Source organism: Pseudopipra pipra, chromosome 21 (genome assembly GCF_036250125.1).
Source record: "Pseudopipra pipra isolate bDixPip1 chromosome 21, bDixPip1.hap1, whole genome shotgun sequence".
In the NCBI taxonomy this organism is placed as follows: Eukaryota; Metazoa; Chordata; class Aves; order Passeriformes; family Pipridae; genus Pseudopipra; species Pseudopipra pipra.
The window spans coordinates 9,108,750-9,135,391 of NC_087569.1; the positions used below are offsets into that span (position 1 = coordinate 9,108,750).

A 26,642-nucleotide genomic window follows, 5' to 3' on the forward strand; every position below is an offset into this window, starting at 1 on the left:
GGATCAAAGAAACGCTTCTTAACTCTTCCAAAGCAGAAATACTTCCTAAAAGTCAGGCAGAAACTTCAGTTTGGAGATTTAACCGTTGGGTTTCGTGGAGGTGAAGGAAGAGAGCCGAGTTTTCAAGTATTTGTTGTAACAATTATCCCTGGGCTTTTCCTCTTCTCCAAGGAAAGGACCTCCCGTGTTTGTGCTCGGCGTGGGAATTGTGGGGGTATCTCCTTCGCCTGCAGATGAGGTTTGAGCAGAAGTAGCTCAGCAAAACCCCTTTTTTTGGCTGTGGCAGGTTCCCCTTGTCCCCCAGAGCTGGGTTGGTGGGATATTTCCAGCCAACACTGGTCCTGCAAAGCCTTGTCAGGACCATGGACATGCTCCAAGGCTGGCAGTGAGGGACACAACCACCTTCCCCTGGTCTAGGCAGGACCTAAGGAACAGGTTTATCTTTGCCTGAGTGATTTTAGGGTTTCTCTGCTCCATCCCAAGTGTGACACATTCCCAATGGATCCATTCCCTGCCTCTGTGCAATGCCCAGGTAAGGGGAGGTTTGCACAGTGCTCTAAGGAGCCATTTTGGGGAGGGAATTTCCCAGATTCCAATTTCCCAAATCCCCACCACAGACCCAGAGCTGCAGCAGCTCCCCCCAGCTGCCACTGCCCCTGCTTGGGGTTGTACCCATGGCTTGAATACCTCGATTTTCCCCTGCTGATTTCAAAAGGGAACAAAATGCAGTTCCTGTGGCACAGATTTTTTCCACTGACCTTCCAACTTTCCATATCCTGCTCCCAGGCCATGGTGGAAATACTGGAGCTCTTCTGCTGCTTGGACTGGAAGGGTCTGAGTTGTGTGTCTCTCTTTAAATTATTTAAATCTAATAGTTAATATGACTAATCACTTAAATCACATCAGAAGGTGATGTTCAGACCCTCAAGGGTCCTGAGCATTGTTTCACCAAAAAAAAAAAGGGGGGGTTAAGTTTCTATTGCTTCCAAAGAAAGTAAACCCAAGAAAACCCATAACTTTTAACTCGGTCTTAAAATCTTACTGGTCTAATTTTTCAGTCCTGAGATTTCTGCCTGAAGTACTTTTCTTGGGCTATCTTTGTTTTACACCAAAACAAGTCTTTGGAAAAATCCCAGTTTCCATTGATTTTCTTACCCAGGAAAGCATCTAGGAGCTAATAAAAGGAGGGAAGCTGGTCCAAGGAAAGCACTGTGGCTCTTGGAGATCTGCAGAGCTGGGCTGGGGAGCAACAAGAGCTCCCCACTCTGGGGCTCCTTCCCAATGGCATCCAAATAGAGATTAAACTAACAGAGGCCTTAATTTATGTTTAAAAATTCACCTAAGTAATCACCAAGAAACTAATCATGAAGAAAAGCCCAATCTCCCCAAAAATCAAAATAAACCCTCTTGCCGAGGCTCTTTCAGACCCATTGCTGTGCCCTGCAGCTCCCCAGCTTGCATCAGAACTGGGTTTAGAGCTTAAAACTTAAACATTAGTGTTAGTTCCTAACTGTGCTTGTGTGTATGTGCATGGAGCACCCAAAAAGGAAATAACCAAAGTACAACAGGTCCCACACCAGGGGAGATCCGGGATGAAAGCAGGAGGCAGGATCCTCTATTTCTGTTGATGGTAGAAGTTTGCTTTAACAACAAAATGTTTAAAATGCCCTCACTCATGGTTTATCATAAAAAGAGCCACTACAATAATTAACTTAAGGGTCCACAGAGCAGATGTGTGCATATATGGAATTTAATGCTATGTGGGCTGAGTAGAGCACGACGGGCTTTGGGCCACATTTGAAACCAGCATTGGCCATGACTGATAAAAGGATGGGGGTTGTGTTACCTCAGAATGATCCCCTAATCCAGGCTCAAACCAGGGCTTTTCAGCCTCACATACCAGTTGTAGTTCCAAAGGAAAACTCTGGAGCACAGAACCACCAGGGTGTTCCTGCACTTCAGCTAACCCAGCACAAACTCGTTTGAGCATCGACTTTCTCCTGAGTTTGCAGCTCCTAATTGCCTAATTATTGGTGTGTCTGGCAGTATCTTTGTTAAGATTCATCCATATTCTGTCTTTCCATCAGCCTCCATCTCATCCTTGCCTTGTATCCAACATTTCCTCGTGGCCAGTGGTGTTTCAGTCCTGCCTTAGGTTGTTAGGGCAGCATTTTGTTTTTCCAGGAAGCTCTGTGGAGAACCACAGAACATTCCCAATCCAAGCCCTGCTTGTGATTCCAAACGAAATGATGGCTTTTGTTTTAGCTTTGATTCAATTTCTAGACTATAAATGCCCTTAGAATCTACCTGTCTAAGCTAAGGCACATTTATGAATAATATCCTCAAGTTGCAAGTAAAATTTGGTTGTGTCTTTAAGCTCTTAGACTCTCTTAAAGACTGCAGCCAGTTAATGTGCCCAAGCTCTGCTTCCCTTCACCCAGCACACCCTCCAGAAGATTAACTTAATTATCTTAAATTTCCCAGGGGTGTTAATTGAAGATCTTGAAAGCAAAGGTAGGAATTCTGGTTCATACTCACAAAAGTTTTAGTTCATTTCTGTGCAGATTAATTCAAAGTAATGTGTGATTTGCCATTTCCCCTCAATTTTATTTAAAAGAAAGAGCTTTCTGCATTGTTGTTTCCTGTTGTGGTTAATCTGTGCATTCAAAGTTGATCTCACACCATAGAAGGCGTGGATGCTGCTTTGGGAATTCCATCCATCATCCTGTGTTTATTTGCCAGTGTTTAGATTTCCTTCCCTTTGCCTCCCAATCTTTTCTCAAGTATGAAATAAGTTCAAGCTGTGTATATAAATATAAGTGTGTGTACACAGGTCTCCACTTCTGTTCTGGCAACCAAAGTTTGACTCCTTTCTTCCTTGGTTTTCCTGAAGAATGTTGACTGCAAATCAAGATGCTTGGGATGGGAAAAGCATCCATAACCCCTCTAGCTGTATTTGGAAATCTCAGCTTTAATACTTGCCATGCAGACAGATCAGATCTAGAGCCAGCACATACCATTGTATTGAATATTGTCATCATTGTATTGAATATTGTCATCTTGAACACAGAAGTGAAAAATGGCTCTGCCTTTTCACACTTCTTCCTGTTTTCCCTTGAGATATATATAGATATATAGATATATGTATTTTGTAAATGGTATGTTGGTGAGAGACTACTAATGTAGTTAGAGCATTCATGTGCAAACCAAACTGCCCCTGTAACTCAAATTAGAGTTATACTGTGTTAGTTATGCTGTGCTTGATATAGTATTTATTTCTGCGATATTTCAGCCTTATGGAATTCTTTTTAGTCCTTTATCATTGTTGCCAATATTTTCTATTATTCTCACACTCACAGCTTATTAATAGCCTGTGTACACTGATAGAGTATCCTAAATATTGCTCAAGGTTTCTCCTTTCTCCAGTGGCGCATGGGCTGATCCACAGCTCTGGGAATCCACAAGTGTCCAGGGATGGCTTTTGCCTGAGTTTCAGATTGACAGCAAGGCCACCTGCTCCATCCCACAGTCCTTCATCTGCTCCATCCCACAGTCCTTCCTCTGCTCAATCCCACAGTCCTTCCTCTGCTCAATCCTACAGTTGTTCATCTGCTCCATCCCACAGTCCTTCATCTGCTCCATCCCACAGCCCTTCATCTGCTCCATCCCACAGTCCTTCATTGCTCCATCCCACAGTCCTTCATCTGCTCCATCCCACAGTCCTTCATCTGCTCAATCCTACAGTCCTTCCTCTGCTCAATCCTACAGTTGTTCATCTGCTCCATCCCACAGTCCTTCCTCTGCTCAGTCCTATAGTTCTTCATCTGCTCCATCCCACAATCCTTCCTCTGCTCAATCCCACATTTCTTCCTCTGCTCAGTCCCACAGTTCTTCCCAACCTTTCCCTGTGGAAGTGCCACTCAAAAGGAGCAGTGTCAAGGAAACCTCCCCCCCTCTTTCAGCTGCTGAAAGCTCTGCCTGAGCTTCAGCCACTGCAGGATTCTGGGACTCCCAGTTGTGCTCTTCCCTGTAATCAGCCCGAAGAAGAGCTTTGAAAGGCTCCAGAAGGAATTGCTGAGTGTGACTGGCCCCATCTGCCCCCAAAGCACGGGGCTGGAGGAGGATGAGCTGCAGGAGGATCCCTCAGGCAGCACAGCTGACAGGTGAGTGCCACAGCTGGCAAACAATTCCTTGCCACAACCAGTGTATTTCTGCTCTTAATATTAAAAAGTGTGTCAGAATTTCCATTATAAACCACTTATTTTGTGGGTTTATAGCTTTGCCATAAAAATACACCTTGGCTTGAGCCTTGGCATGCAGCCACTTGGCTTCTTCCAGCACAATATTAATTCAGAACATCCAGACAGTGTTTTTAAACACCAGTATCTGAAAAGTTGTTGCTTCTTTTTTTTTTTTTCTCTTTTTTTTTTTCACAAGTGCCTTGTTTTTCTGCAGGACTCACAGGAATCAAAGGGGGCCAGATGGAATTGCAACAAGAATCTGCAACATCTGGAAGCCCTTTCTGGAAGGACTGAGACCTGTGATAAGAAAGAAAGGTCTGGGGACATCTATGGAATTCTCAGGCCGGATGGGAAGGGTGGAATCAGACCTCCAAGGCTGAATGGCAAGGTCACTGTCTGGTCCAGCAGTCTGACTGCCATCACCCAGGAATTACCACAAAACAGCAGAAAGGAGGAAGGTTTGGCTCAGATGAAGATAGAAGCTAAAATATTAATTTTGGAGCGAAATTAAAGACTCTTAGGTCACGTTTGAAGTATAACAAAATCACTACCAGTCAGTGAGATAAGAAATGAGGAGGAAAAAACATGCTGGTAATTTGAAATTTAAAAATAGTCTGGTGGGATATTTTAGATCAACTTCAAAACTAACAAAACTTCTACTTCTGAGCCGGGGGCTTTGGGAGGAGCACATCTGGTCCTTTCAAATCCCAGCCCTGAGGAAGGGCTGGAAAGGTGGGCAGAAAGTGGAGCTCCTGGCAGCCAAATCCTGTAAGTCAAGGTTTGTAAAAGGAGTGATGGAAAGGGACAGTCCTAATCTGATCCCTGCCCTCCCTCTACAATTAGGAAAAGTGATAATCTTCGTTTGTAAGACAAGGAAAATTGGCAGCTGGGAAAAAAAATAAAGGAAGTAGTTCAGTTTAATATTAGACTTATGAAAAAATTGACCATAAAAGCTGTTCTGAGGCTGGCCAGGACAGAGCCTTAGAAATGTCTAGGGAATGTTCTTCAATCAGTTCAGGGAATGTGAGGACATGAAGCTGAAAGTGCTGAGCTCCAAGGAATGAGGATAAAGCTCAAAGCTTTTCTCTAGATTTGAGCAGTTTACTTTTTGAATGTATATTAGGATCTGTGAAATGAATGGAATAAAGTCCCCTTTCTCCAACTGGAGTTATTGGACAAGGTGGGACTGGAAAAGAATAAATTGGGCTCAAGCAGGGAGAGTGACTGCTGGCAGACATGGAGCTTTCCAAAGGTGGGAAACTGCTTTAGAGAATTCATCCTCCTCTGAGCAAGAAATGTAGCTAAAATGATGGATAAGCTATGGGAGGATTTGGAGTTCATTATGACTGGTAATAGAGTAATACATGCTGGAAGTGTTGTCTTACAAATTAAATCCCTGGAAATGTTCTTTAATTAAGTGGCCCAGGTGAAGGAGAGAGTCTGAAGATAACTGATTTGGAGTGAGGAGATTTTCCTGCTCCAGCACTCAACTACTCCAGCAGCTACTGCTTGAGTATCTTTTTACCAAAATAAAGGTTGGTGTGGTGGGAATTGTATTTTAAGAGCCAAGCATTAACAGAAAGTTTGGCTGCTGGTTCTGAAGGGAAGGATGATTTTCTCTTGCACTAAGACATCTAAATTCTAAATTAATTTTAATGGAGAGCCTGGCACCTGCAGCACTTTGAGGATGGGAAGGAGCTGTGGTCCAGCATGTCTGGATCACATTAACTCTCTCTAGATGGTATCTTGGTACAAAGTAAAACATTGAAATGTGAACTGATGTATTTACAAATGGTCTGTGATCAACCTGACATGAATTCCAAAGACAAGTGGATCGCTGGAAGCAGAAGTGATTAATTGTGAGTACACAGCCAGCCAGGGAATGGTTTCACAGACAAAAGGAAGATGGAGGCAGGGCAGTCTTGTCCAGCTCTCCAGACAGTGGCACTCAGGTAAAGGTTTCTGGGGGTTTTTAAGCATTTTTTTAAGGATTCCTCCTACTATTTCAGGCAGATTTTCTTGTGGCTTTGATAATATTGCAAAACCGCTGCAGGAGTTTGGTGAGAAGGAAACCATTTCAGTGGCTGGCACAGTGTGATTTAATGTTTTCAAAACTGTTTTTTTTAAAAAAAAAACCTCTTGTGACTGCTTCCATTTTCGCCTCCCCACGTTTCAAACACCTCCCAGGCTGGACACAGATGCTCGTGCTCGTGGTCTGGGGGCAGCACTGACAGAGGAAATCAAAGGATTGAGGGGCTGGTGGCTTGTTACAACCAAACATTTGTGTTCTCAGGAGAGAAATTAATATTCTGCTCAAAGAACATCTGACAGTGGTTAAATCTGGAGAGCGCTTTCGCTGTCGTTTTCTTGGAGAAGGATATATGGGTTGGACAAATCCTCGGCGCTCCGGAGCGTGGAAGGGGGGAATGTTGGGCTCCCATGGGGTGGGACAGGCTCCAGCACAGCTTTATCTGCAGAGCAGCCTTGGAGGTTCATCCCTAATGCTTCCCTATCCCAGAACATGAGGACCAGGGAAGTAGGAGTTTGATCCCCAGTTGTCCAAGTGGCTCTCCTGGAAGTCTGTGTTCCCTCGGGATGGGGAGTTGGAGCAGTGGGCAAAGACATCCTTTTACAGGATTCCTGCTGTGCACAGAGTTATGGACTTTGTGTTGTTAAAATCCACAGTTGTATTGAGGAAACACATGGCTCTGTCCTCCATTATTCTCTCCTGACATAAGTCTGTGGCAATAAATTGAAATTTATTAATTTGCTGGTGTTCAGGAAGATCTGCTGCTGTTCAATTCTCCCTCGTTAGCAGCAGATGAAGCAAAGAAAATCTGTACCTCAGTGAAGGGCTGGTGGAACACCACGTGGCTGAGACATATGTGTTTTTATCCTTATTCATGTATAAAATATCATTATGATTTCTGAGGTCAGTGCATGTGAACTAAGTAACAGACTGATCATTTCCTTGCTACGTTAAACCAAGTTTTATGAAAATTCGAGGGGATTTTGCAACAGCAAAAAGAGTTTCAGCTTTAAATTTTTTTGTATCTAAGTCATGCTTTCCAAAATGTCTTGATTTTGTGTACCTAAACCATCATGGAGATGTCATGTTACATTTTGAGTGTCTCACTGACATGTGATGTCACAGACCGTGATTGCAGAGTTACTGAATCAAAGGGAAATGGCTTTGAACACATTTATGTTAAACAATGATACCTCAACTTCTGGGCACTGAAAACTGAAAGGACAAAAGCAAGGAAAGTGGGTGCTTATAAATAATCAGCTTTTAACACATTCGTTTCATTTTAAAGCTGTTTGAAGCTTTCTTAAAGCAGTAGGAAGGGTGAAACACTGGGAAATCAGTTCTGGAAGGTTTGTAAAAGCTCTGTTGTAAATCTGTGGTACTGCTGGGTTCCTACAGGTTACCCAGGAGTGCTGACCTGCATCACAGGTCCTGTGGATCCTCTGGATCCCTTTAAAGCCCAGGAATCTTTACAAAGCTGGGACCTGGAGAACTCATGGTCCATTCCAGCAAAGTGCTGAGCTCCCTCAATTCAGAACATTTGCCTCTGAGTTAGGAGGAGGTGTGAGGAGAGCTTTATTAGTATGGCACATATTTAACCCAGAGGAAAACCCACGAATTTCACTCATTTTAAGTGTATTTCACACTTTTTAACTATTTGAAATAACCACATTTGTAAAAACTTCTTTTAATGAATAGACCTCTTTATGTACAAAGGCAAAGCTTTTTTTTTTCCCCCCCATAAGTACAGTACTTTTAAAATACTATTTCTTTTGTAGGTCTGGCTGCTCCCATCAGCTGTTCATTTTTGCTGGCTGCTACAGAACCCTCAAGGACTGAAAACAGGCAATTCAGATTATACTTTATCTTAAAAGGCCACGTATTCATCAGGACTACTAAGACAGATAAGTACTTGGTTATTTAATGCCAACTCCCACAAAGCTGTTGTTCAGCACAAGTGGAGAGGCAGCACAATATCTGGGTGTGAATGATGGGAAGGAGTTACCTGGGTACAAATTCTGGCCCCATTGAACTCAGTGGGGGTTCTGCCATTTGACTTCAACAAAGCAAAGGCTTCACCACATGTTTAAAAGAAGTATTTCAGTGGGATTACTGTCTGAATACTGGTAAATGTGTTGTATTTAAATCTACCTTTTGACATTTGAATGTTTGTTTACCTTGCAGGCACTTCAAAGTGATTTGATGTAAAAACTTTGCATCAATTCCATTTTATTCCGAGTTTGAATTGCTTTATTTTTTTTTTATGTCTTGTGCATTTAGAGGCCTGGGCTGGAAACATGGTAGGGGAGCATTGGCATATTTTGTATTGCTGTGATTTAAATTGAATTAAAGAAAACCAGAAATTAAAACATTTGCAGTTGTTTATGTAATTAAAAAGTCATATAAAATTGGGCCCAAGCTACCAAGCATATCCTTTACTGAACCTTTTTTGGAAGCAGGCCATAAATGGAGAGACAGGGATGTCACATCTCCCATCTCAGTGTCAATTTAGAGCAGGTTAAAAACCCTCACACTGTTTGTCTGGGGAAATATCGACAACTTTTACAGGGAATTTGGAAAATATTTCTTTGGGCAGCAGGAAAGGCAAAATCCTGCAGCATGAAAGGCAAAATCCTGCAGCCCAGAGCACAGACACGGGCACAGAGAGGGAACAGACGGGCTGCTGTAAAACAACCTTTTAATAAGGCATTAAAATGCCATCGACCTGGACACATAAAAAAAAAAGAAAAAAAAGAGCTATGAAAACAAATGCCTTTCAAATAATTAGGATCTTATGCCTGAGCCCAGTGCTGATCTCCAGGCAGAGATTTTCCTGCTGAACTCAGCCCAGCCTAAGTCTGATCGTCTAAGGACGGAATTAGCAGCGAATAAATCGGCTGGTCCTGCCCTGTGCAACCATCCCCATAAACCACCCCTCCAGCCTTCCCATCTCCTCCTTTCTGGTGCCTAAAGTATCCTGGAATACACTTGATTTAGGCTGCCAGAGGATTTTTTCAATTGTTATTTAATTATTTAATTGTTAGTTTTTTTAAGTGTTATCACGAGCGTGGGAAATGGTTGAATTCCTCATTTTCAACCACACTGGGGGAGTGAGTCTGAGCTGAGATGGGGCCAAAAATAGCTGCAAACCCCAATTCTGGTCTTCACAAGGTACTTAAATTACTTTAAGTAATGTACTTACTTTAAATTTAATTTAAATTTAATTTAAATTTAATGTATTAATTTAAAGATTTAACAATAGTTTATGGTGGTAGTTGTGTGTAAAATGCATCAAACGTTGCACAAATTTACCCTTTGATAAAAAAAAATTCCTCGAGGACAATTTGATCACCTAAAATGGATGAAAATACAGAAATAACTATAATAATTGATCGTTCCTGTCTGTGTGTTCAAGCTTGGGTCACAACTGTTGTGATATTCCCAAATAGAACAGCCTAAAAAAGCTGCACTATTCAAACAATGCATTTGGAAGGATGTGCATCTGAGATTACATAATTAACATGATAAAATAAAATATAAGGCCGTTGCCTAAGGGTTGGGCATCAGATTCTCAACTTTAAGTTGGAATTTAATAGATCTTTTTTTACAAAAATAGCCTTAAATGAATATTGGCTTTCTTATATAATAAAACCCCTGGTTTGATCTGCATTTTACTGAGCACTAACATCAACAATTTGGAGAAATTAATGTATGTCCCTTCTGTATTCCATCTGGTTTCCTGTTTTGTCCTTAGTCAGCAGTTAGCCCTAAGGCACATGTTAATCCAGCATGTGCCTTTCTCTCAGTAATTGCAGATACTCTTCCACTTTGTATTTTTAATATATAAAGCAGTAAGAGCCCTGTGTGTAACACTCAGAGCCATCAGAACAGGAGATCTTTCTCTTGACGCTGTGATTTCACCCATTAATCAGTTTTATACAACATTCTGCTGGCCTGGCTTTTCAAGGTGTGAGAATTTGCACTGCAGAGGTGATTTTGGAATTTTGGAATAAGATTCTAAAGAACTGCTCTGGTTATAAAGCTTTGGGCAGGATTTTTAGGTTGCTGTTAAGCCTGTGTTGCTGTTTGGCCACAAGTACATCCCAATTAGTGACCCTTCCATGGAGCAGTAGCAGCAGAGAAGGGATTTTTATTTTTTTTTCTATTTTTTTTTTAAGTCAGTCGTAAATGATTAGTCCAAAAGAGTAGCATAAAACTTCGAGTTAGTCCCCTGCAGGAGCTGGGGCTGGAGGAAATTAAAGGATCAACAACACAAGGGAAGCACTGAGGCAGGATTGTTCCAGGCTGCAGCCACAGGCTCTCACATGCACTCAGGAAATTGCCTTCATCAAAAGCCGAGGATCCAGGCGTGAGGATGAGGAGGATCAGGCAGGTGATGATTCTAAATCATGGCTGGAGATCCCAGCCTTTGCCAAGGGAGACGTTTCCTCCCCGCCTCGAGAAAAAAGCGGCGTTTTCTACGTAAAACTCGAATCTTCTCCTTATGAACCTCAGCAGAAGCCTGAGCTGTAAATCTAATACAACTTAATAAATGCTGAAGACTCGGTTTCCCCACAATAATGGGGAATTTTGGGGCTCCAGAGGTGCTGCTCTGTGCCCTGCCTGTGGATTTGTGTGTTTGTGGGTGAGAGCTGTAAAACCACGGCCTCGGCAGGGCTTGGCACTCCCAGCTTGTTCTTTAACCTCTTAAGTAAATTATTTCTGCAGAAATTTGCATCTTCTGGGCCTGGGATGGAGCTGCTGGTGGAGCAGGAAAGGATCACGGGAGGGGGAAATGCATAAATCTCCCTCTGGAGCTGAGTGTGCTGGGAAGGGGAGATGGGGGAGCAGCAGCAGAGCCAGAGCGGGCTGAGGGAGCGCGGAATTCCCAGGGAAAACGGCAAGAAGGGAAGAGGAATGTCCCAGGAATGAAGCTCTTCTAATGTTCAGTGCTTTCACCGCTGGAAAGCTGCAATGCAAATAAGGAAATTAGACCAAAAATTAACGATATTCAGCGATTCCGATGTCAAAAGGAATAGAGGAGTTATTGGTGTGAGAGGTTATTGCCAGAGGGGAAACCCCAGCGTGGCCTGGGTAATTAAGCTTCACTGGAGAGCATGGATCCCTTCTCCAGGTAAGAAATGCTTTTATAACATGGCATCTTTGCTATTGTAATTAAACACCAAGGGCTATTCTGCATATGAAGTCTTAAACACTTCAGTCCTTTATCATGGGATTTTACTGGCCAGGCATGTGCGTTCCTATGGCAAAAAAGCACCGAGTGCCATAAAAAAAGAAACCCAAACATTGCTTTTTATTGCTTGACTTGCTGTATGTTTTATATATATTGAGCCAAATCCATCCCTTGTGGAGCTCGGTTGAAGCCAATAAGGGGTAGATTTGGCCCATGTCTATATGAGAAAGGTGGTGACAATTAAAATATATTGTTTAATAATGAGAGCTATGGTAGTGGAGTGTCTTTGTGTCTATGAAATTATACACCACGACACCACGTTGGCAGGATGGAGCTGGGACCAGCAAAACTAGTTTCTGATGGAAAGGCAAAAGCACTCTGGCTTTTATTATTATGATTAAATATCACAGAGGCATTTGAACAAGGCTAATTTAGGTAACATCTCCAGAAGTCTCCTTTATAGTGCAGTATTTTACCACAGAGCAAGACATTTAAAAATATTTCTTGAATGTTTTTATATGTGGCTGTCAAGGACAGTACAACTGGCTGTTATTAGCAGTAAGTAAAAGAACAGTTTTGGTTTCATTTATATTTGAGAGACTTTCAGCAATATTACAAAAAGGAATGTACCCTATTAAATGAAATGTGAGGACAGCCTTTCCTATCACTTTATATTGGCAATTCCCAGTTGTTCCCCTGCTCAGGGCATTGTACCAACACCTGAAAGACATTGTTGATACCTTGAAAAGCTGAAGATTTTGCCAGTTTAGGCAACAAAACACCCAGAACACGGCGAGCCCCCGTGTCCACCGGGACAGAGGGGTTGTGGTCACTCACTGGTGAGGTGGGCCATGCACAGCAACTCCTCCTTGTATCCCTGTGGTTGTTACAGTGACTTTTACTGGGCTGTCTGCTGCCTTTTATCCTCCTCCTGAATTTCTGGGTAATGGCTGTTCATAGCCAGTAACCATATCCCTCATTCCAAGCTCCCCATGCTGCCAGGAAGCCCTGGCTCAGCTTTGCTCTGCCTCCTAACCCTCCCAAATATTTGGTTGAACACTTTACTGGGCTCTGGGTCACCTTTGTGCCAGGAGGGGAGGTGGGAAGGGGAGAGGAACAACCAGGGAGATTCCCCTTGGGCCTTGAGAGCTCAGGAAAAGTCTTTGACCCCAGAGGAATTAGAAAACACATATTTTGTTGACCCAAGAACTGGCTCTTGATGGCCCTTCCCAGGAAGACAAAAACACCTCCCTACTCAGCTTCCAACACAAAAGGTGTCTCTTAAACAAGATTAAAGATATAAAATATCAGTTCTTCTAATGCTACTGGTCTTCTAAGGAGTCTCTGACCCCAAAAAAGGATGGTGGGGAGGGAAAGACAGAAGAACAAAAATCATTTTTGCTGTACTTATTGCTCATTCTGAATCTTTTATAGAAATCTGGCCTTTGGCATCGGACTCAAATAATATTTTATTAGGAGAAAGCATGATTCATTGAAATGGTGCACTTCAGTATCTATGGAGAGGAAAGCTGGGAAGGACACAAAAGAGGCAATGCTGTGGAAAACCAATTCAAGGAACCATTGCCACACAAAGGATCTCCATCCCCAGTGAGAAACAACAGAAAAGGAACAAAGTATTTCCAAGGAAACATCTGAGCATGGTGCTGGAGCCAAGTGAGGAATTATTACTGAATTAGCCTGTCAGGAAAGGGTCATACAGAATATGTGGTAGGAGAATACCCTGTCATTTGGAAATTAATAGGATTATTTTATTATCAAGACTGGCCCATATACCTGCAAAACTGAACTTAACTGAAGAACTAATAAGAGATCCAGGAGGAAGGGGATGTTTAGTCTGTCTTAAATAGGACAAAAGTTACTTTTCTCCTCTTTTGCACATTTTCAGGCTGTGAGAAGCCTGGCTGTGTTACCCATAGTTCTTTATGAAATAAGAGAAGTGGCTAAAACAAGTGAAGAGGACAACCCAAACCTTTCAGCTTGTTTGCCTCTTACCAGTTGCTTTTCCTCCATGGCAAGAAGAGGGCATTTATATTTAATTTTTTTTTAATTTTCATTTTTTCTCCCTTTCTCACCCTTTTTTTTTTTAGTTTTCCAGTTCACCTTTTCCTCATCTCGAGTTCCTGGTTACTGACCTCCTGCTTCCCCTTCTTTTGCAGTTAATAGGATGAAAACCGATTTTCCAGCAATCTAATTAACTACTTCCCAGAGGTGAGTGAATGTTATTTCCATGTTGTGCAGGAGTCATTCCCCGAGGGCTGCATCGCTGCTGAGGGAACGAGCATCTGTAAATCCTGAATTTCATGACGTCCTTGGCCTGCAGTTGGAGCTGTTTTCTCACAGCTCAGAGGAACACAGGTAAGTATGGGGGGTTCAGCTTCACATGTGCTGATTTTCTGTAATAACTGGTCCAGATGAAGACTTAGTAGTGGCTTCTTTGCACCTTTAACTCAGTATTTGGGAGGAGAGGGGCTGTGTCTGCAGCAGTGAGCTCACAGCAGAGCCCTCACGGGGGATGTGCTGCCTCAGCTCTTACTCCCTGGGGTTCTCAGAGCTTGGGGGGATTTCAGACTCCAGGTTCTTGATTTCATGTCTCTGTTGCTCCCATATTTCTGTATCACTCTGGGGAGGATGGTCAGGGGATCCACAGGGCCATCAGTGTTCCAACCATCACTGAATGTCCTGTATGAGTTGAAGGACAATATTTGCCCTCTTGGTTTTTCAAGCAAACCCCTCCATCCCACTGCACTGACACCTCCCAGGCTTGGAGTGCTTGGGCAACGTTTACCCAGAGCTAAAACCCCTTTCCCCTCACATGTTACTGCTGAGGAAATGGAGAGAAACTACAGGCATGTGCTGGGTTCTAAAGCTGGGTGTAAATCTAGTCCTGCGCTGTGACACTGGACAGAAATCCCAGTGGAAGGTTTTCCTGCCTCTAACCTGTCTGCTTGCCTTCATAATGATAAATGGTGGGAAGGAAAGGGGGAAGGAGGGGGGGAAACTACCTAAGCTTTGAACTTGCTGTGTCCTAAAAAGGATGAGCAGGAAGAACAGATTCATTTAAAGCAGAATTTTTATTTGGCTAAAATCCTTTCACTCTTCCTTACCTTTGGTGTTCTCATGAGTAAGGCTTAGACTGAATCCTTACACAAAGATGTCTGATCAGGTGAGACACTGTGGCTACTTTAATTTTTTCCTGTGAATGGAACTGATCCCTCTCCCCACTTCCATTTGTGTCCTGCTCAGGAGCCGTCCCCTTTGCCTGGGGATCCCCTGCACTGACTGTTTCATATTACTCTGATGTACCAAGGGAGTTCATCACCTTTCCAGGATGTCTCATGATTGATTCCTCATGTCCAGGGCAATCTGCTCTAAAGTTTCAGGCTAAAATGAGTGCTTGGATTTCGAGGGGATAATCAGTGGTTCGAGTCTTATTCTCTTACATTTTGAGGTGCCCATTTCTGTATTATATTCACAACTGCTATTAAATACAATACAATATTGGATCCATTCTCTCAGTAGCTGCTCAGATGCACTGGGCATGAGCAAAGTGTAATTTTCACAGTGTCCCTGTGTCATCCATCAAACTCAAACACTCTGTGGCTCATTCCTAAACTGCACAGCCAGGGCTGGGCTTGGTGAAAGGCAGATTAGAGGGCTGGTCCTGCTATACTGAAGTCTATAAAAGTTTCCCTATTGACTTCAACAGCAACAGGACTGAGCCTTTTGATTTTTGGCATGAGAACCACAAAAAATACTCTTTTTTCATCTCTGCTGAAGTGCATCCCACGTTGCTGTCTGCCTGACGTAAGGCCGAGGCTGTTGAGGGGGAATAGTTGCACATATTGTTCCTTGGACATGTTGTTCTCTAGTAAATACTTGTTCAAGGATGTGTCCATTCCTGCTGGCAGGGGCTGAGTACACAAATTTGGCCCAGCTTCCTGCTATCAGTGTGAACCTCCCAACTAGAAGCTGCATTTGTCAAGTTTTGTCCTTCAGGATGGAGACGGTGCTGACACCCCACATCATTTTTCTTTTTTGAGCAGTTTGTCAATACAACCCCACTGAAAATATTCCTCAAAATGTATGGTGGAAAGCCAGAAATTAGTGTTTGCTGAAAACTAGGGAAAATGACAGCAACAACAACAACAAAAAACAGATGAAAAATGTTGGCATTTGCCAAATACTCCTTCAAACCTCTTCCCCACCAGTATTTTTCTGTGGAACAAGAGCCTTTTGACCTGTTGTAGCCATTCCTCCTGTTTTCATTCCAGTGGGTTTTGCTTTTCTTTTGTTAAACGAGTTTCTAATTAACAAAAATCACAATTATCCTGATTTTAATTGAATCAGTGATATTATCACTGATTGTTTCACTCTTTTATTTCCTTCTCTCAGGACCTGGTTCAAAGGTGGGCCCAGGCTTAGGAGTGCAATTTTCACACCCTGTGTAACTCCAGGGTGACATTTGAACAGTTAAATGAGGTTCATGTTGGACAAGGCTTTTTGCTTAGGTTGTACCATTCCCAACATTTTCCTCTCTTTCATTTTTAATATTGATCCTGTGCTTTGTGGAGAGCAAATCATTTCAAAACCTGGTGTTTTCCACCTGCTCATGATTTCTCTTCCAACCTATTATCACAGCAATAAAACCCTTCTAATCACATTGAATTTAGGCTGCCTCTTGTCACAGTCAAGTGCATGGCACCTCCTTGGAACAGGTCCTTAAATTAAAATATTGTAAATTTTTTCGCTGTTGAAGCACTACTGCAGAAACATGAGTGGCCAAGGAGAGAGGAGTTTTTTTTCCCCTCTGGCTGGAATTTTTGCACTATAACCATCCTCAGGGGAGTTCTCATCTTCAAAAGAAACATTCTTTCTATACAAGCTGCAAAAAGAATTATTTAATGACATCATAAATTAATACAGAGAGGCACAAATTTTCCAAAATGCAGAGAGAGAGAGAGAAAAAAAAAATAAATTGATGTTTGCCAAAAACACCCCAGCTCTGCCAGACTTAGGCCCCTCTTGAGCCTGTGAGCTGCCAATGATGCCAAATTGAATGGTGGGGCTTTTGGCAGGACTCGAGTTTAGCTTGTTTAAATTTTGGCAAATATTCCTGTTACTCACATTCTCAGCAAGCTGATACAAATATTTGTTCTATTTAGAGTGAAGTCCAAGCTTGGCATAAGTGCTCCTGGGCTCGGTGGAACTGAGCTTGCTTGAGCCAATATTAAATTTGGACATCTACCTTAAAGAAAAACAGAATTAAAAAATTCCCCGTGCCTTCTAGCACAGATTAGAGCACATCAAGGGAAAACAGGCCTCGTGTGTATCCAAGTTTTTCTCACTTGCTAATTTTTGCTTTAATCTGATTTGAAATGGCCGTGCTTGGATTGCCATTCCCAGCACACCATCAAGGGCCGGGGCTGGAAAAGCCTCCCCACACGTGAAACTCCACATTCTTGAGAATTAAAAGCTGTTTAAACTGCAGTAAATCAAACTGGGACACAGTAAGCATGCTTGATCTCTTTTAAAGCTGTGCAGGTTGTTGGGGTTTTGGGATTTTTTTGTTTTTTTTTTTTTTTAGTGATGTCCACAGTTTAGTGTTTCTGATTGGAAAAACAAAGAGACCGAACCCTCGAGGACTCTCAGCATTTCCGTGCTCTGGTTCTGAGCTGGGCTGCCCACAACAGGCACTGCAGGGTGGATCCTGCTCTGCCAGGGGCTCAGCACCCTGGTGGGAAACATGGGATAAAGGAGGTGGATCCCAAATGCCTCCTGTGGCCACACCAGAGCCGCCCTCCTTGCCCTTGAGCTTGGGATTGGACACAAACCCAGGGCGGGAATCTCGCGATGAAAAAATAAACCAGACTAAAAAAACAACCACCTGTTTCCATTCCGTGGATTAACCCAAGCAGGAGGTGCTTTGGGGGTGTGCTGGCTCTGGATCTGTGCTCAGGATGGGATTTGGAAGCTCACCACTCTTTGGTGTTGTCTGAATGCCTTGGTCAAAGTCACAGAGAAGGGGGATCCCACTGACTTGGTTTTTGGCCATTTAGAAATGGGAAATCTGCTCTAAGTGGCTGAACTTCTCTGAGTGGAAAAAGATCATCACCAGGGAATGATTCATCCTTTAATCAAAATGTCTGATCTCCCTCCAGTGACCATAAAAGGAGCCCAGATGACCAGATTAGCATTTATCCAAATTTTACACGTTTTTATGCTAACTCAGCCTTTCCCAGTCAGGTCCTGTGCTCACAAACATCACGGGCTATTTTTATAAGGAAAAGCTTGTTATTTGGCACAGAGTTTCCCAGGGCACTTGTGACTGATTTGAGACCCTTTGCAAAGGCTGCCAGCAGTGCCTGCTCTGTGCTCACCAGGTAAAACCCGGATTAATTCCATGGGCAAGTCTTCTCTACATCCCCTGCATTGATTGAAAGCTGCTGGAGCAACTCTTAAAGGAGTTGCTTTTTAGACTGCCTTAAATCAATAAATATTGCAGCTGTGAGCAGGAGGTGTGTGAAAAATGATTAAAAATAAAGGCAGTGATTATTCATTAAAAATGACACTGTTATTCTTTTAGTCATATTTGTAAAACAGGCTAAAGATCCAGGCAGCCTGTCATCTGCACCCCGGGCTGCTGACCCCATTAATTTGTAGGTTGTGGTGGCAGCATTTGTCTGGTTCAGTGTTGATCCAGTGTCAGCTTAAAAAATGAACTGAGCATTTCAGACCACGGGCAGTGACACCCTCAGACCTCTCCCCCCTCCCTCCAACTTTGAATTCTTCACTGTTGTCACTGTAACTGAGCTTTTTGGTGCTCTCGTGGTCAGGGCAGTGTCTGCTTTTAACTCTGTGTGCTCAGATCAAGTCCTGAGTCCTTTAAAACAAAGGAACGTGAGGGAAATCCCAAAGAAACCCCAACCCCTGTGAAGTGTGATGGTGGAGCTTTGAGGTGGTAAAAAAAGGGGGAAGTGTGAGGTTGGTGTACTCAGACAGCAGGAGACAGAAGAGAGACGAGGCATCTTAATTAACCACGGAACATTTTTATACTAATTATTGAAATGCACCCAGAGACAGCTTATAGTAGTAAAATGACTTTATGTTCTGATATGTAAAATTAAATGTCCATGCTATGTAACAAACATTTAAAAATTCCTTACCACCTGTATCTAATGTGGTTTCTAATAAAGATTTATCTGTAGTATATATGTTTTTTTGTCTAACCAGTTCTTAGTTTTTACATCAGAGGTGTGTAACAAAAAACAAAAAAAATCTTAAATAGATGTCTTTCAAAAAAAAAAAAAAACAAACCTTGCAACATTCATTTTTATTAAGTATTTCATTCGTAAAAAGCAAAGCTGAATTGGACACGTGGCCTGCATTTGTGATATATATATATCTTTATATATATATATATATATAAAATATATATGTATATAAATAGCTATTCAGCATGCAAAAATTGTAGTGATTTCCAAATCCTGGTTACAAAATCCACACCAGTCACACACATCAGCTGCTGAATGGGGGTATGGGACTGTCCTGGTGGAAACGGGACCCACTGTAGTGGCCTCAGGGCCCTCATCCATCAGCCCCTTCCTTGGAATGGATTCACGCAAACACACAAGTACCTCCCGACTTCTAAACTTGGATTTCAGCTCTCTGCCTTTGCCCATTTGGGAAGCAGTGGGGGGAAAAAAAACAAACCCACTGTGCGTGACTAAGGCTGGAATGTTGTGCTCTTTGGTGGAACCAAACTCCTGGATCCCGTCAGCGTCACCATCCTGTGGAGCTCGGCGGGATGGACACGGACACATCCCTGCCCAGGAGCTTTGGGGGTGAAGGCAGTGGGAGTTTTGTTCCAGAAAGGATTCCACTTGTTTCCCCACATGAGTGCCAGCCAAGTGATCCCTCCTTACAGAATCGTTTAGGTTGGAAAAGACCTCTGGGATCATCGAGTCCAACCTGTGACCGATTCCCACCTCACCAACCCGTTCCCTCCCGGGGACACCCCAGTGGGCAAAGCCAGTGCTGGAGGAGTCAGTTCAAGAGACTTGCTCAGTAAAGAGCAGGAGCAATGGATACACTGGTTACAGCTTTTTACCTGTTCTACAAAGATTTGTACACTGGAAGGCCTGGCATGGGGTGGGAGCTCTTCCCACCCCACCCCACCATAAAGGAAATGTTCTGAGTGAGCTTAAAAGAGAAAAAAAAAAACATAGCACAAAAGGCACATTTCAGCTGAATAGCAAAGAAATCAAGTACCAGCAGATACAGAAATCGTTTCTGGAAAGTATTAGCGAGTCTTAAGCTTAAACTTCATAAATATATTGCAATAAAGCAAGTGTGATTCAATCAAGGGATGGGAGCCTGAAGACACTGGGTCTGTTCCTAACGCTGCAACTAATCTGCTCTTCGGCCTCGGGCGTAACACTTCACTTCTTCACTGCCCACAGCCACCACCCATGGTGGTGTGGGGGGAAGAAGAGACATTTGTGCATCGGTGCCTTCTCCTCTCCTCGCCGTGGCACGAGCCCTGCGCTGTGCCGGGGAGGCACCGCTGGCACCGCAGCTCCCTGACCCCACAGCGATCCCCCCCGCTGGCCCTCGCGCCCCCACGGCACTTCCAGAGGCAGGAGCGATTCCTACGGATCAAAAGAGCCTAAAGAGGCGCTGCCACGGCAGTCCTGGAGCTGCACAACCAAACGGGCGGCTTGTTTTCCTTCGAGTTTTGGGATGTTTCGACTTCATGAACCGTAAAAGCGAAGCTCATGTTTTTCCCAAATAGCCAAAATTTGCTTGTGATGTTTGAGATCACAAGCAAAAGGAAATGACCGGCTGCGTCTCTTGTTAGTCATGAAGGTGGTTTCTACCGGATGAAGACGCGAGAATTAATTTATTTGGGAGTCAGTAAGAGCCTGATGGATCCAGCCCACTGAGACAGGAGATGTAACTCTCTGTGTGCCTGAAGATACAAGCTCTTCACCCACACAAATCCCTCTGGAAATGCACATTTGTCTCCCCGAAGTGCAAGTTACCCACAGGTATCAACACTGATTGAACACTGTCCTGGAGCAGGAACGTTGGCTGCGGCCCCGGGAGTCACCCATCAGTCCAGTTCTCCACAGTCCCCATCCCTGAATGATACTGCAGCGACGACTCCCTGGACAGGGAGAAGCTCTGTGAGTACAGGAACTCGTTGGCCGCGTTGAGGTGCGGAGAGGGGGGTTTCCTCTCGCACACGGACGGGTGCACCCGCTCCCTCGGGAAGGACGGCGCGGGGACGCGCTCCCGGACCTGAGACTGGGACAGCTGGTTGTAGACGCTGAAGTGGCCGTTCCCCGGCGGCTGCGAGCCCTGGCCCGCGATGGCCGGGAGCCGCGGCATCATGGGGGCGGCGGGGAAGTGAGGAGGGAAGGGCTGGTAGGGCACAGTTTCCATTGTCTGAACGCTGTAGCTGGTGTAAGGTGCGACTGAAGTCCACATGTTGCAGCCCAGCGGGGGGGGCGGAGGGGGCAGGTCGTCGACCGCCGAGACCCCGGCGATGTCGGCCCCGGCCCCAGAGTACATGCAGGCCTCCCTCGGGGCCACCTCGCCGCAGTAGGACGGGCTCAGCATCTGCTGCTCGTAGGGCGGCGGGGAACGGAAATAGTGATCGTCCCCCACAGAGGACGAGGCTTCCAGGTAGGAGCGTTTGCAGGGCAGGTCCAGGTGCCGGGCGCTTTCTGCGGACACAAAAATGCACAGTCAGGAGCAGCTCCTGCTGCTAAATGCACAAAAACGCACAGTCAGGAACGACGGGTTTAGCAGAGACCTGCTGGGAGCCTGGGCTGGGTTTGTGGAGTTTATGGAGTCCCCTTGGAGGCAACTGTGGTTATTCCACTGAACTGCTGCTCTTTTCTCAGATTAATCCGGTTAAACCCTTTGAGTTTGGGAAAACAATGTACAGCATCAAAAAGACATTGTGCTGCAAATGTCAGGCTAATCCCCCCTGGCCTCAAAGCGTTCTGGTGACATTTGTCAGGTTAAGTGAGGGACTTGGGCTACTCTTCTCACATCAGGGATTACTTCACGTTCATCCAGATAACAGAGGTCCCTGACACTCCTGCGGGGTCCCTCCTGACAAATTCAAGAAGTCTCTTAGAGGGTCTTATCGCAGCCTGCCTTCCTGTCATTGCAAAAACGACTCTACATTTCCCAGATATTCGTGTCAAAAGCTGCAGAAATATTTCCAGATAAAAGGAGCCCTTTCCCAGTCAACAGCCCTTCCTCAGCTTTACAGGGAGGGAAGAGCCGTAGCCCCTCTCCTGCAGCTTGTGGGGACCATGGCCATGTTTACCAGCAGCTTTCTGTTAGTTATTAGGAATATTCTTTGGATGAATTAGTGAATTCATCTGCAGATTAAACATCTGCTAAAACTCCGCCTTTGCCTCGCAGCCCTCATTACTGGTGCTGTTGGATTCTTCGTTTGGCCACGATCAGAGGGTTCTCACAGCTTAAATAAATTAGCAAGCAATGAGACATGCAAATAGAAGGTTGTTGTTTTTTTTTTTTCCTGTGCAAAACTTTTCTGTTTAACTTAAAACATGCCGTGATCTCATCTGATGCTGGATTGAAAGGAAGAGAATGTAGTCACAGCTCACTTAAACTTGAGAACTGGTGGATAGGAGGAAAGGGCTGCTTATAAACAGCTTCCACAGTCCCACTAGTCTGCAGACAGTGAGAGAATTGCTGATGGTTTTGTCTTGGAAAGTGCTGAACGTGCAGAACTTTGTTAATGCCAATGGCCCCTTACAGACAATTTTTAATTCAGCTGATCCTAACAGTGGATAATTTTCCAGCAAAGCTTCATGCCATTTAAATTACACATTCTAATTAATTTTTTCAGCTCTGACTCAAGAGTCTGAATTTACTTTCTATGGGACAAAACCACTGATAACTGCCCCAGATGCCAGCTCTTGGTTCCTGATCCTCCAAAACACTTTGATCACACTGGTATCCTTAAAGATCAAGGCCCAAGAGACCAATCCAAACCCAGCCAGAGCCAGCCACAAGCTTTCAGTGCTCACACTCTCAGGTTTAAGTGCTGTAATACTTTTCCAGCTGTAAAACTCAAGTTACCTCTTCTCTTTAGGCAATGGTAGAAGAGCCCTGAATCTCTCTGTGCTGTGAAGGTGTTGAGTGGCAGGTCTTGAGTATCCGAAGCTGCAAATTGCATGTGAGCACCATTCTCATACTGATAATGCTGAAGGGTCTGGTGATTGCCATGAAGTGGGTTCACGTCTGGCTTTGTTGAAAGCTGGCCATGACTGGACACCAACCTCTGCCTCATGATGCTCTTGGAAATTACTGGATATTCTTTGCTGAAAGAAGTGAGAAAAATTATTACTGGTTGTACAGCCATCAACAGAATGATGAAATATTAGCTTGGCTTCCCTAGAGCAATCTCCAATGACTTCACCACCCTTTGCCTAACACGATGAACTCATCACCCCCCTCTGGGTGTGGGCAAATAACACACAGAGTGTGTCACCAACTGACAGAAAGAGATTTTTGGGGGGTATAAATGGCATCAAAAGCCCCAGTGCCCTCAAGCACGTGGTGCCCCACGGCACAGGCACCTCCTAAGTGCTTCTCCAGAGAGGTGCAGCCCACGGGGAGCAGGCCAAGGAGGGCCCCTGGTGCTGCCCGGCCATACCTTTGCAGCCGAGCCACGCGCAGGTCGCTGTCGTCGCTGCCCCGGAATCCCTTGGCAAAGGGGTTGTTCTCAATTTTCAGCTGCGTTATCTTTAAAAGAACAAAACCAAGGGTGAAGTGTTTGAAAGCAGGTCACACCAAAAAAAGAGCAGCAGGGCTGAGGTGGTGGTCGAGGTGCCCAGTCCTGTGTGACACCCTGTGAATAAGTCTGGATCTTATTCTGGGCCTTGTGTTCTTAGTCTGGGCTCTTGATAGAGAGAATATATTTGTCTGATTTAAAAGGCTCCAGGGAAGCTCCCAAGCAGCTGATGAACCACAAGTGTAGGATCCTTCTGAACCCACTGCCTGACAGCAGTTTTGTGCATCCTGACTTCATTTTGTTGTTTAGTGACCGTGGTTTTCCTCTGACACGAGCAGAATCAGGGTGTCGGTCCCTCCTTGTGCCTCATCCAGCCAGGAGGGGATTTTGGGTGAACACTCACAGCTTCCTCACTGCCTCTGTCCTCAGCTTCCCACCTCTGGGAGCCCACAGTCACCCAGACTCTTTTTTTTTTTCTTTAGGAAGACAATTATTTGCAACAACACTTCTTGCCAGGAGGGTATTTCTGAGCTAAAAACAGTTCAGTGATTTGTTTCTTCTAAAAGACACGCCCAGAGCAGGTTTTGAATTGTCCACCCTGTGCTGCCACCCAGTTACACCCCCCCCCAGAACCAGCTGTACAGCAGTGACAGTGGGAGTAAGAAGTTTATGGAGCACTTTGGGAACCTTAGGGATGAAAGGCACTATTGACACCAGACATTTTAATTTAAGTACATATTAAATATAACTTCTTTTTGGTTAACCATGTTTGGGTAACTGGTCGTTTTACACCAACAGCTACAACTTTTCTAACAGGATTCACTTCAGTGTCCTAATGGGCACTTTTTCCTCCCCTGCCTTACCATAACACTCACATCCATATTTCTGCTCTGAGTCTCCTAATTAGCTCACTAATTGCAGAATTTTTGCAAGGACTCTGTGCTTCAGGCATCAAAGGGCACACAGGCATCCTGCTTGGGAGGAAAAGCTCTGGTCAGGTTATTGGGGAGGAAGAATTTCACACTTGTTCCTGTTCCTGTAGGATTTTCCTATGAATGTGTAGAGAAGGAGGTGGCACAGTAACCCAGGGCAGGTTTGGGGGTGACAGGAGGGCTCCAGCAGTGCCACCTCACTCTGTACCTTTGTTATGAACCCTGATGCACTTTAAAAATCCCAATTCATCCTCAAACAACCCCACAGTTGGGCTTTACCATTAGGAAAACTGCCTGGGAGTGGGAGCAAAGGCAGGCAGAGCAGTAGCAGGATAGAATCCAGAGCCTTGCCATCCCCTGCCTGCCATCCTCCCCTCTCCCTGCCCTGGTGACAGTGCCACAGGGAGGTGACAATTTACTGTCCCACTGCTCAGTCCTGCTGGGAACCTGGGCTGGGAAAACCCTCAGGATGCTGCCCACGGCCCCCACTGCCAACACCCTGAAACCAGGAGAGAAACCAGACCCCAACACACCCTCCCCAGCACAGAACTGAGCCCTTTGTACTTTATATCCCCCCCAAAACTACCCCAACCCCCCCCAACCCCTCCTGCCTTCACGTGCAAACCGCAGCGCCGGCGTTTTTATGGTCCCACTCCACGTGTGTCTCACTAAACACACACACACTGTAATTACTTTGCACTGCAGATTTATGGGCAAGCTTTGCTGGTCATTATGAGATGTGCTTTGCTGTTTGAATGACACCCCAGCACTGTGAGCACAGTGATTCATTAGATTCTGAATATGCAGGGTCTGCCAAAATATTGTTACCAGGGATGCTCCAGAGCTGCATCCTCTGGCTCATCTCTCGTGCTTGGTGCCAGGGTGGAAAATTGTCTTTTAAAGCAGCATGACAGGCTCTCCCCCTCCCTCCAAGCAGGCAGATCCCACTCACCAAAGCACAGCACTGTGTGGCTGCAGTGGGGAAGATCCTCTCGCTGTGAGTTACAAAGCCCCTGACCAGAAACAAAGCACTTTTAGCCCAAAAAGGCCAAAAAAAAAATAATCACACTACCTTGTGATTCTGGTAGGAGGTGACTGATATGAAGGATGTCTCTGGGAAGACGTGGGTGCAGAAGGCTGTGTTCTTGGAGCCAAAAGCGTTGTTCTCGTCCGCCTTCACGATGTGCAGCCGTGGTTGGTATTTATGCATTGAATTAAGGATGATCTGGAAAACAATCGGTGCCAAAGTAAGAAATCCATTTAAAAAAATAAAAAAGACAAGCCATAGCTATTCACCAGACTTTCCAAGCAGGACCCAGAGCCCACCAGGGCTCAGCTCTAGCTTTGCTTGCGAGTTAGAAGGGAAAATCTCTTTGTATAAAATGCACATGAACCAAGACAGAAAAGGTATCTGCTGCTCTGGCAAGCAGGACTGAACTTAAAGCTTTCCTGGTAAACTCTCATTTTCCTATTGCTATTGGATAGAGTCAGTCTGGGTGGAAAAAATGCCATCATTTTTTTCCCCCAGCTCACGCTGAAGCTGTACAATATATAATTCACCAGCAGACTGCTCTGTAAAGATCCCCAGTAAATACTTTACTGAGCTGAAAAATACACAGTTTAGCAGGGGGGAAAAAAAAAACAACACCACAGAAACCACAGGGGGAAAGAAAACTAGAAAGCTCTGGGGTTTTTTTTATCTGCTGGTAAAAGAAAACTACAAAAGGGGCAGATTTGTTTTCTCCTGCTGCTTGTGGAGCGGCCGCGTGTGGGTGGCAGGGTCTGGGCACCCCTCGCAGCCACCCCACGGCTCCTGCCCCTTCTCAAGGCCTGGTGAGGGAAAGGCAGGACCCAGCCTGGGGATTTTTTAAAGGCTCAGGGCAGCACAGAGTCCTCAGATGGAGCTAATGGGGCTGAGAGGGGCTGCCCAGCCCATCCCAGCCCGGCCCTGCAGCACTGAGCTCCCACAAAGGAGGGATGTGCCAGATGAAAACGGCTTCGAGAAATGGAATTTCTTTTAAGAAGTGGGATGGTTTTAAGAAAAGCCTTTATTCCTTCTCTTGGGCAAAGAAGAAATACTGCTTTCTGGCTTTCTTGGCGTAATCCCTTTCCATCTCTTTTTTCCTGTCCCAAATGGGCTAATTGAACCCGGCTGGTCCTGCAGGAGAGGGGGTCTCCAGCCAGGCTGTCACCCCTGGGGCACCCAAAGCAGCTGCAAGGACACGTCTGTCCCCGACAGGGGCACAGGAAAAGGGCCAAGGAGGGAACATTGGGATGGGTGGTGTCTTCCCCTGGTGGTAAATAAATGGGTGGGTGGATGGATGGATCTATGGACAGATGGATGAATGGATGGAAGGATGGGTGGATGGATGGGTGGATGTCCACAATGCAACAGAGCAGAGTCAGTTCACACTAATTGAGGATTTAGCCAATTTTGAATGAGAAT

General features: G+C 44.8%; 2 protein-coding genes across 6 annotated transcripts in view; one reads left to right on the forward strand and one right to left on the reverse strand.

Moving 5' to 3' along the window:
• The window catches only part of BRIP1 (BRCA1 interacting helicase 1), a 96,330-nt gene extending 87,691 nt beyond the window's left edge, over nt 1-8,639 (forward strand). For all 5 annotated transcript variants that reach the window (XM_064678021.1, XM_064678019.1, XM_064678023.1 and 2 more), the window contains exon 26: nt 8,049-8,639. In XM_064678021.1, coding sequence (XP_064534091.1) covers nt 8,049-8,141 — 93 coding nt within the window. In that variant the 3' untranslated portion in view covers nt 8,142-8,639. The remainder of the gene's footprint in view (nt 1-8,048) is intronic.
• A 10,200-nt stretch (nt 8,640-18,839) lies between these two features.
• The window catches only part of TBX4 (T-box transcription factor 4), a 31,457-nt gene continuing 23,654 nt past the window's right edge, over nt 18,840-26,642 (reverse strand). Inside the window, exons 5-8 of the mRNA XM_064678036.1 lie at nt 25,269-25,421; nt 23,187-23,275; nt 22,610-22,851; nt 18,840-21,213 (exon numbers count right to left, since the gene is read on the reverse strand). Of these exons, the coding sequence (XP_064534106.1) occupies nt 20,591-21,213; nt 22,610-22,851; nt 23,187-23,275; nt 25,269-25,421 (1,107 nt within the window). The 3' untranslated portion in view covers nt 18,840-20,590. The remainder of the gene's footprint in view (nt 21,214-22,609; nt 22,852-23,186; nt 23,276-25,268; nt 25,422-26,642) is intronic.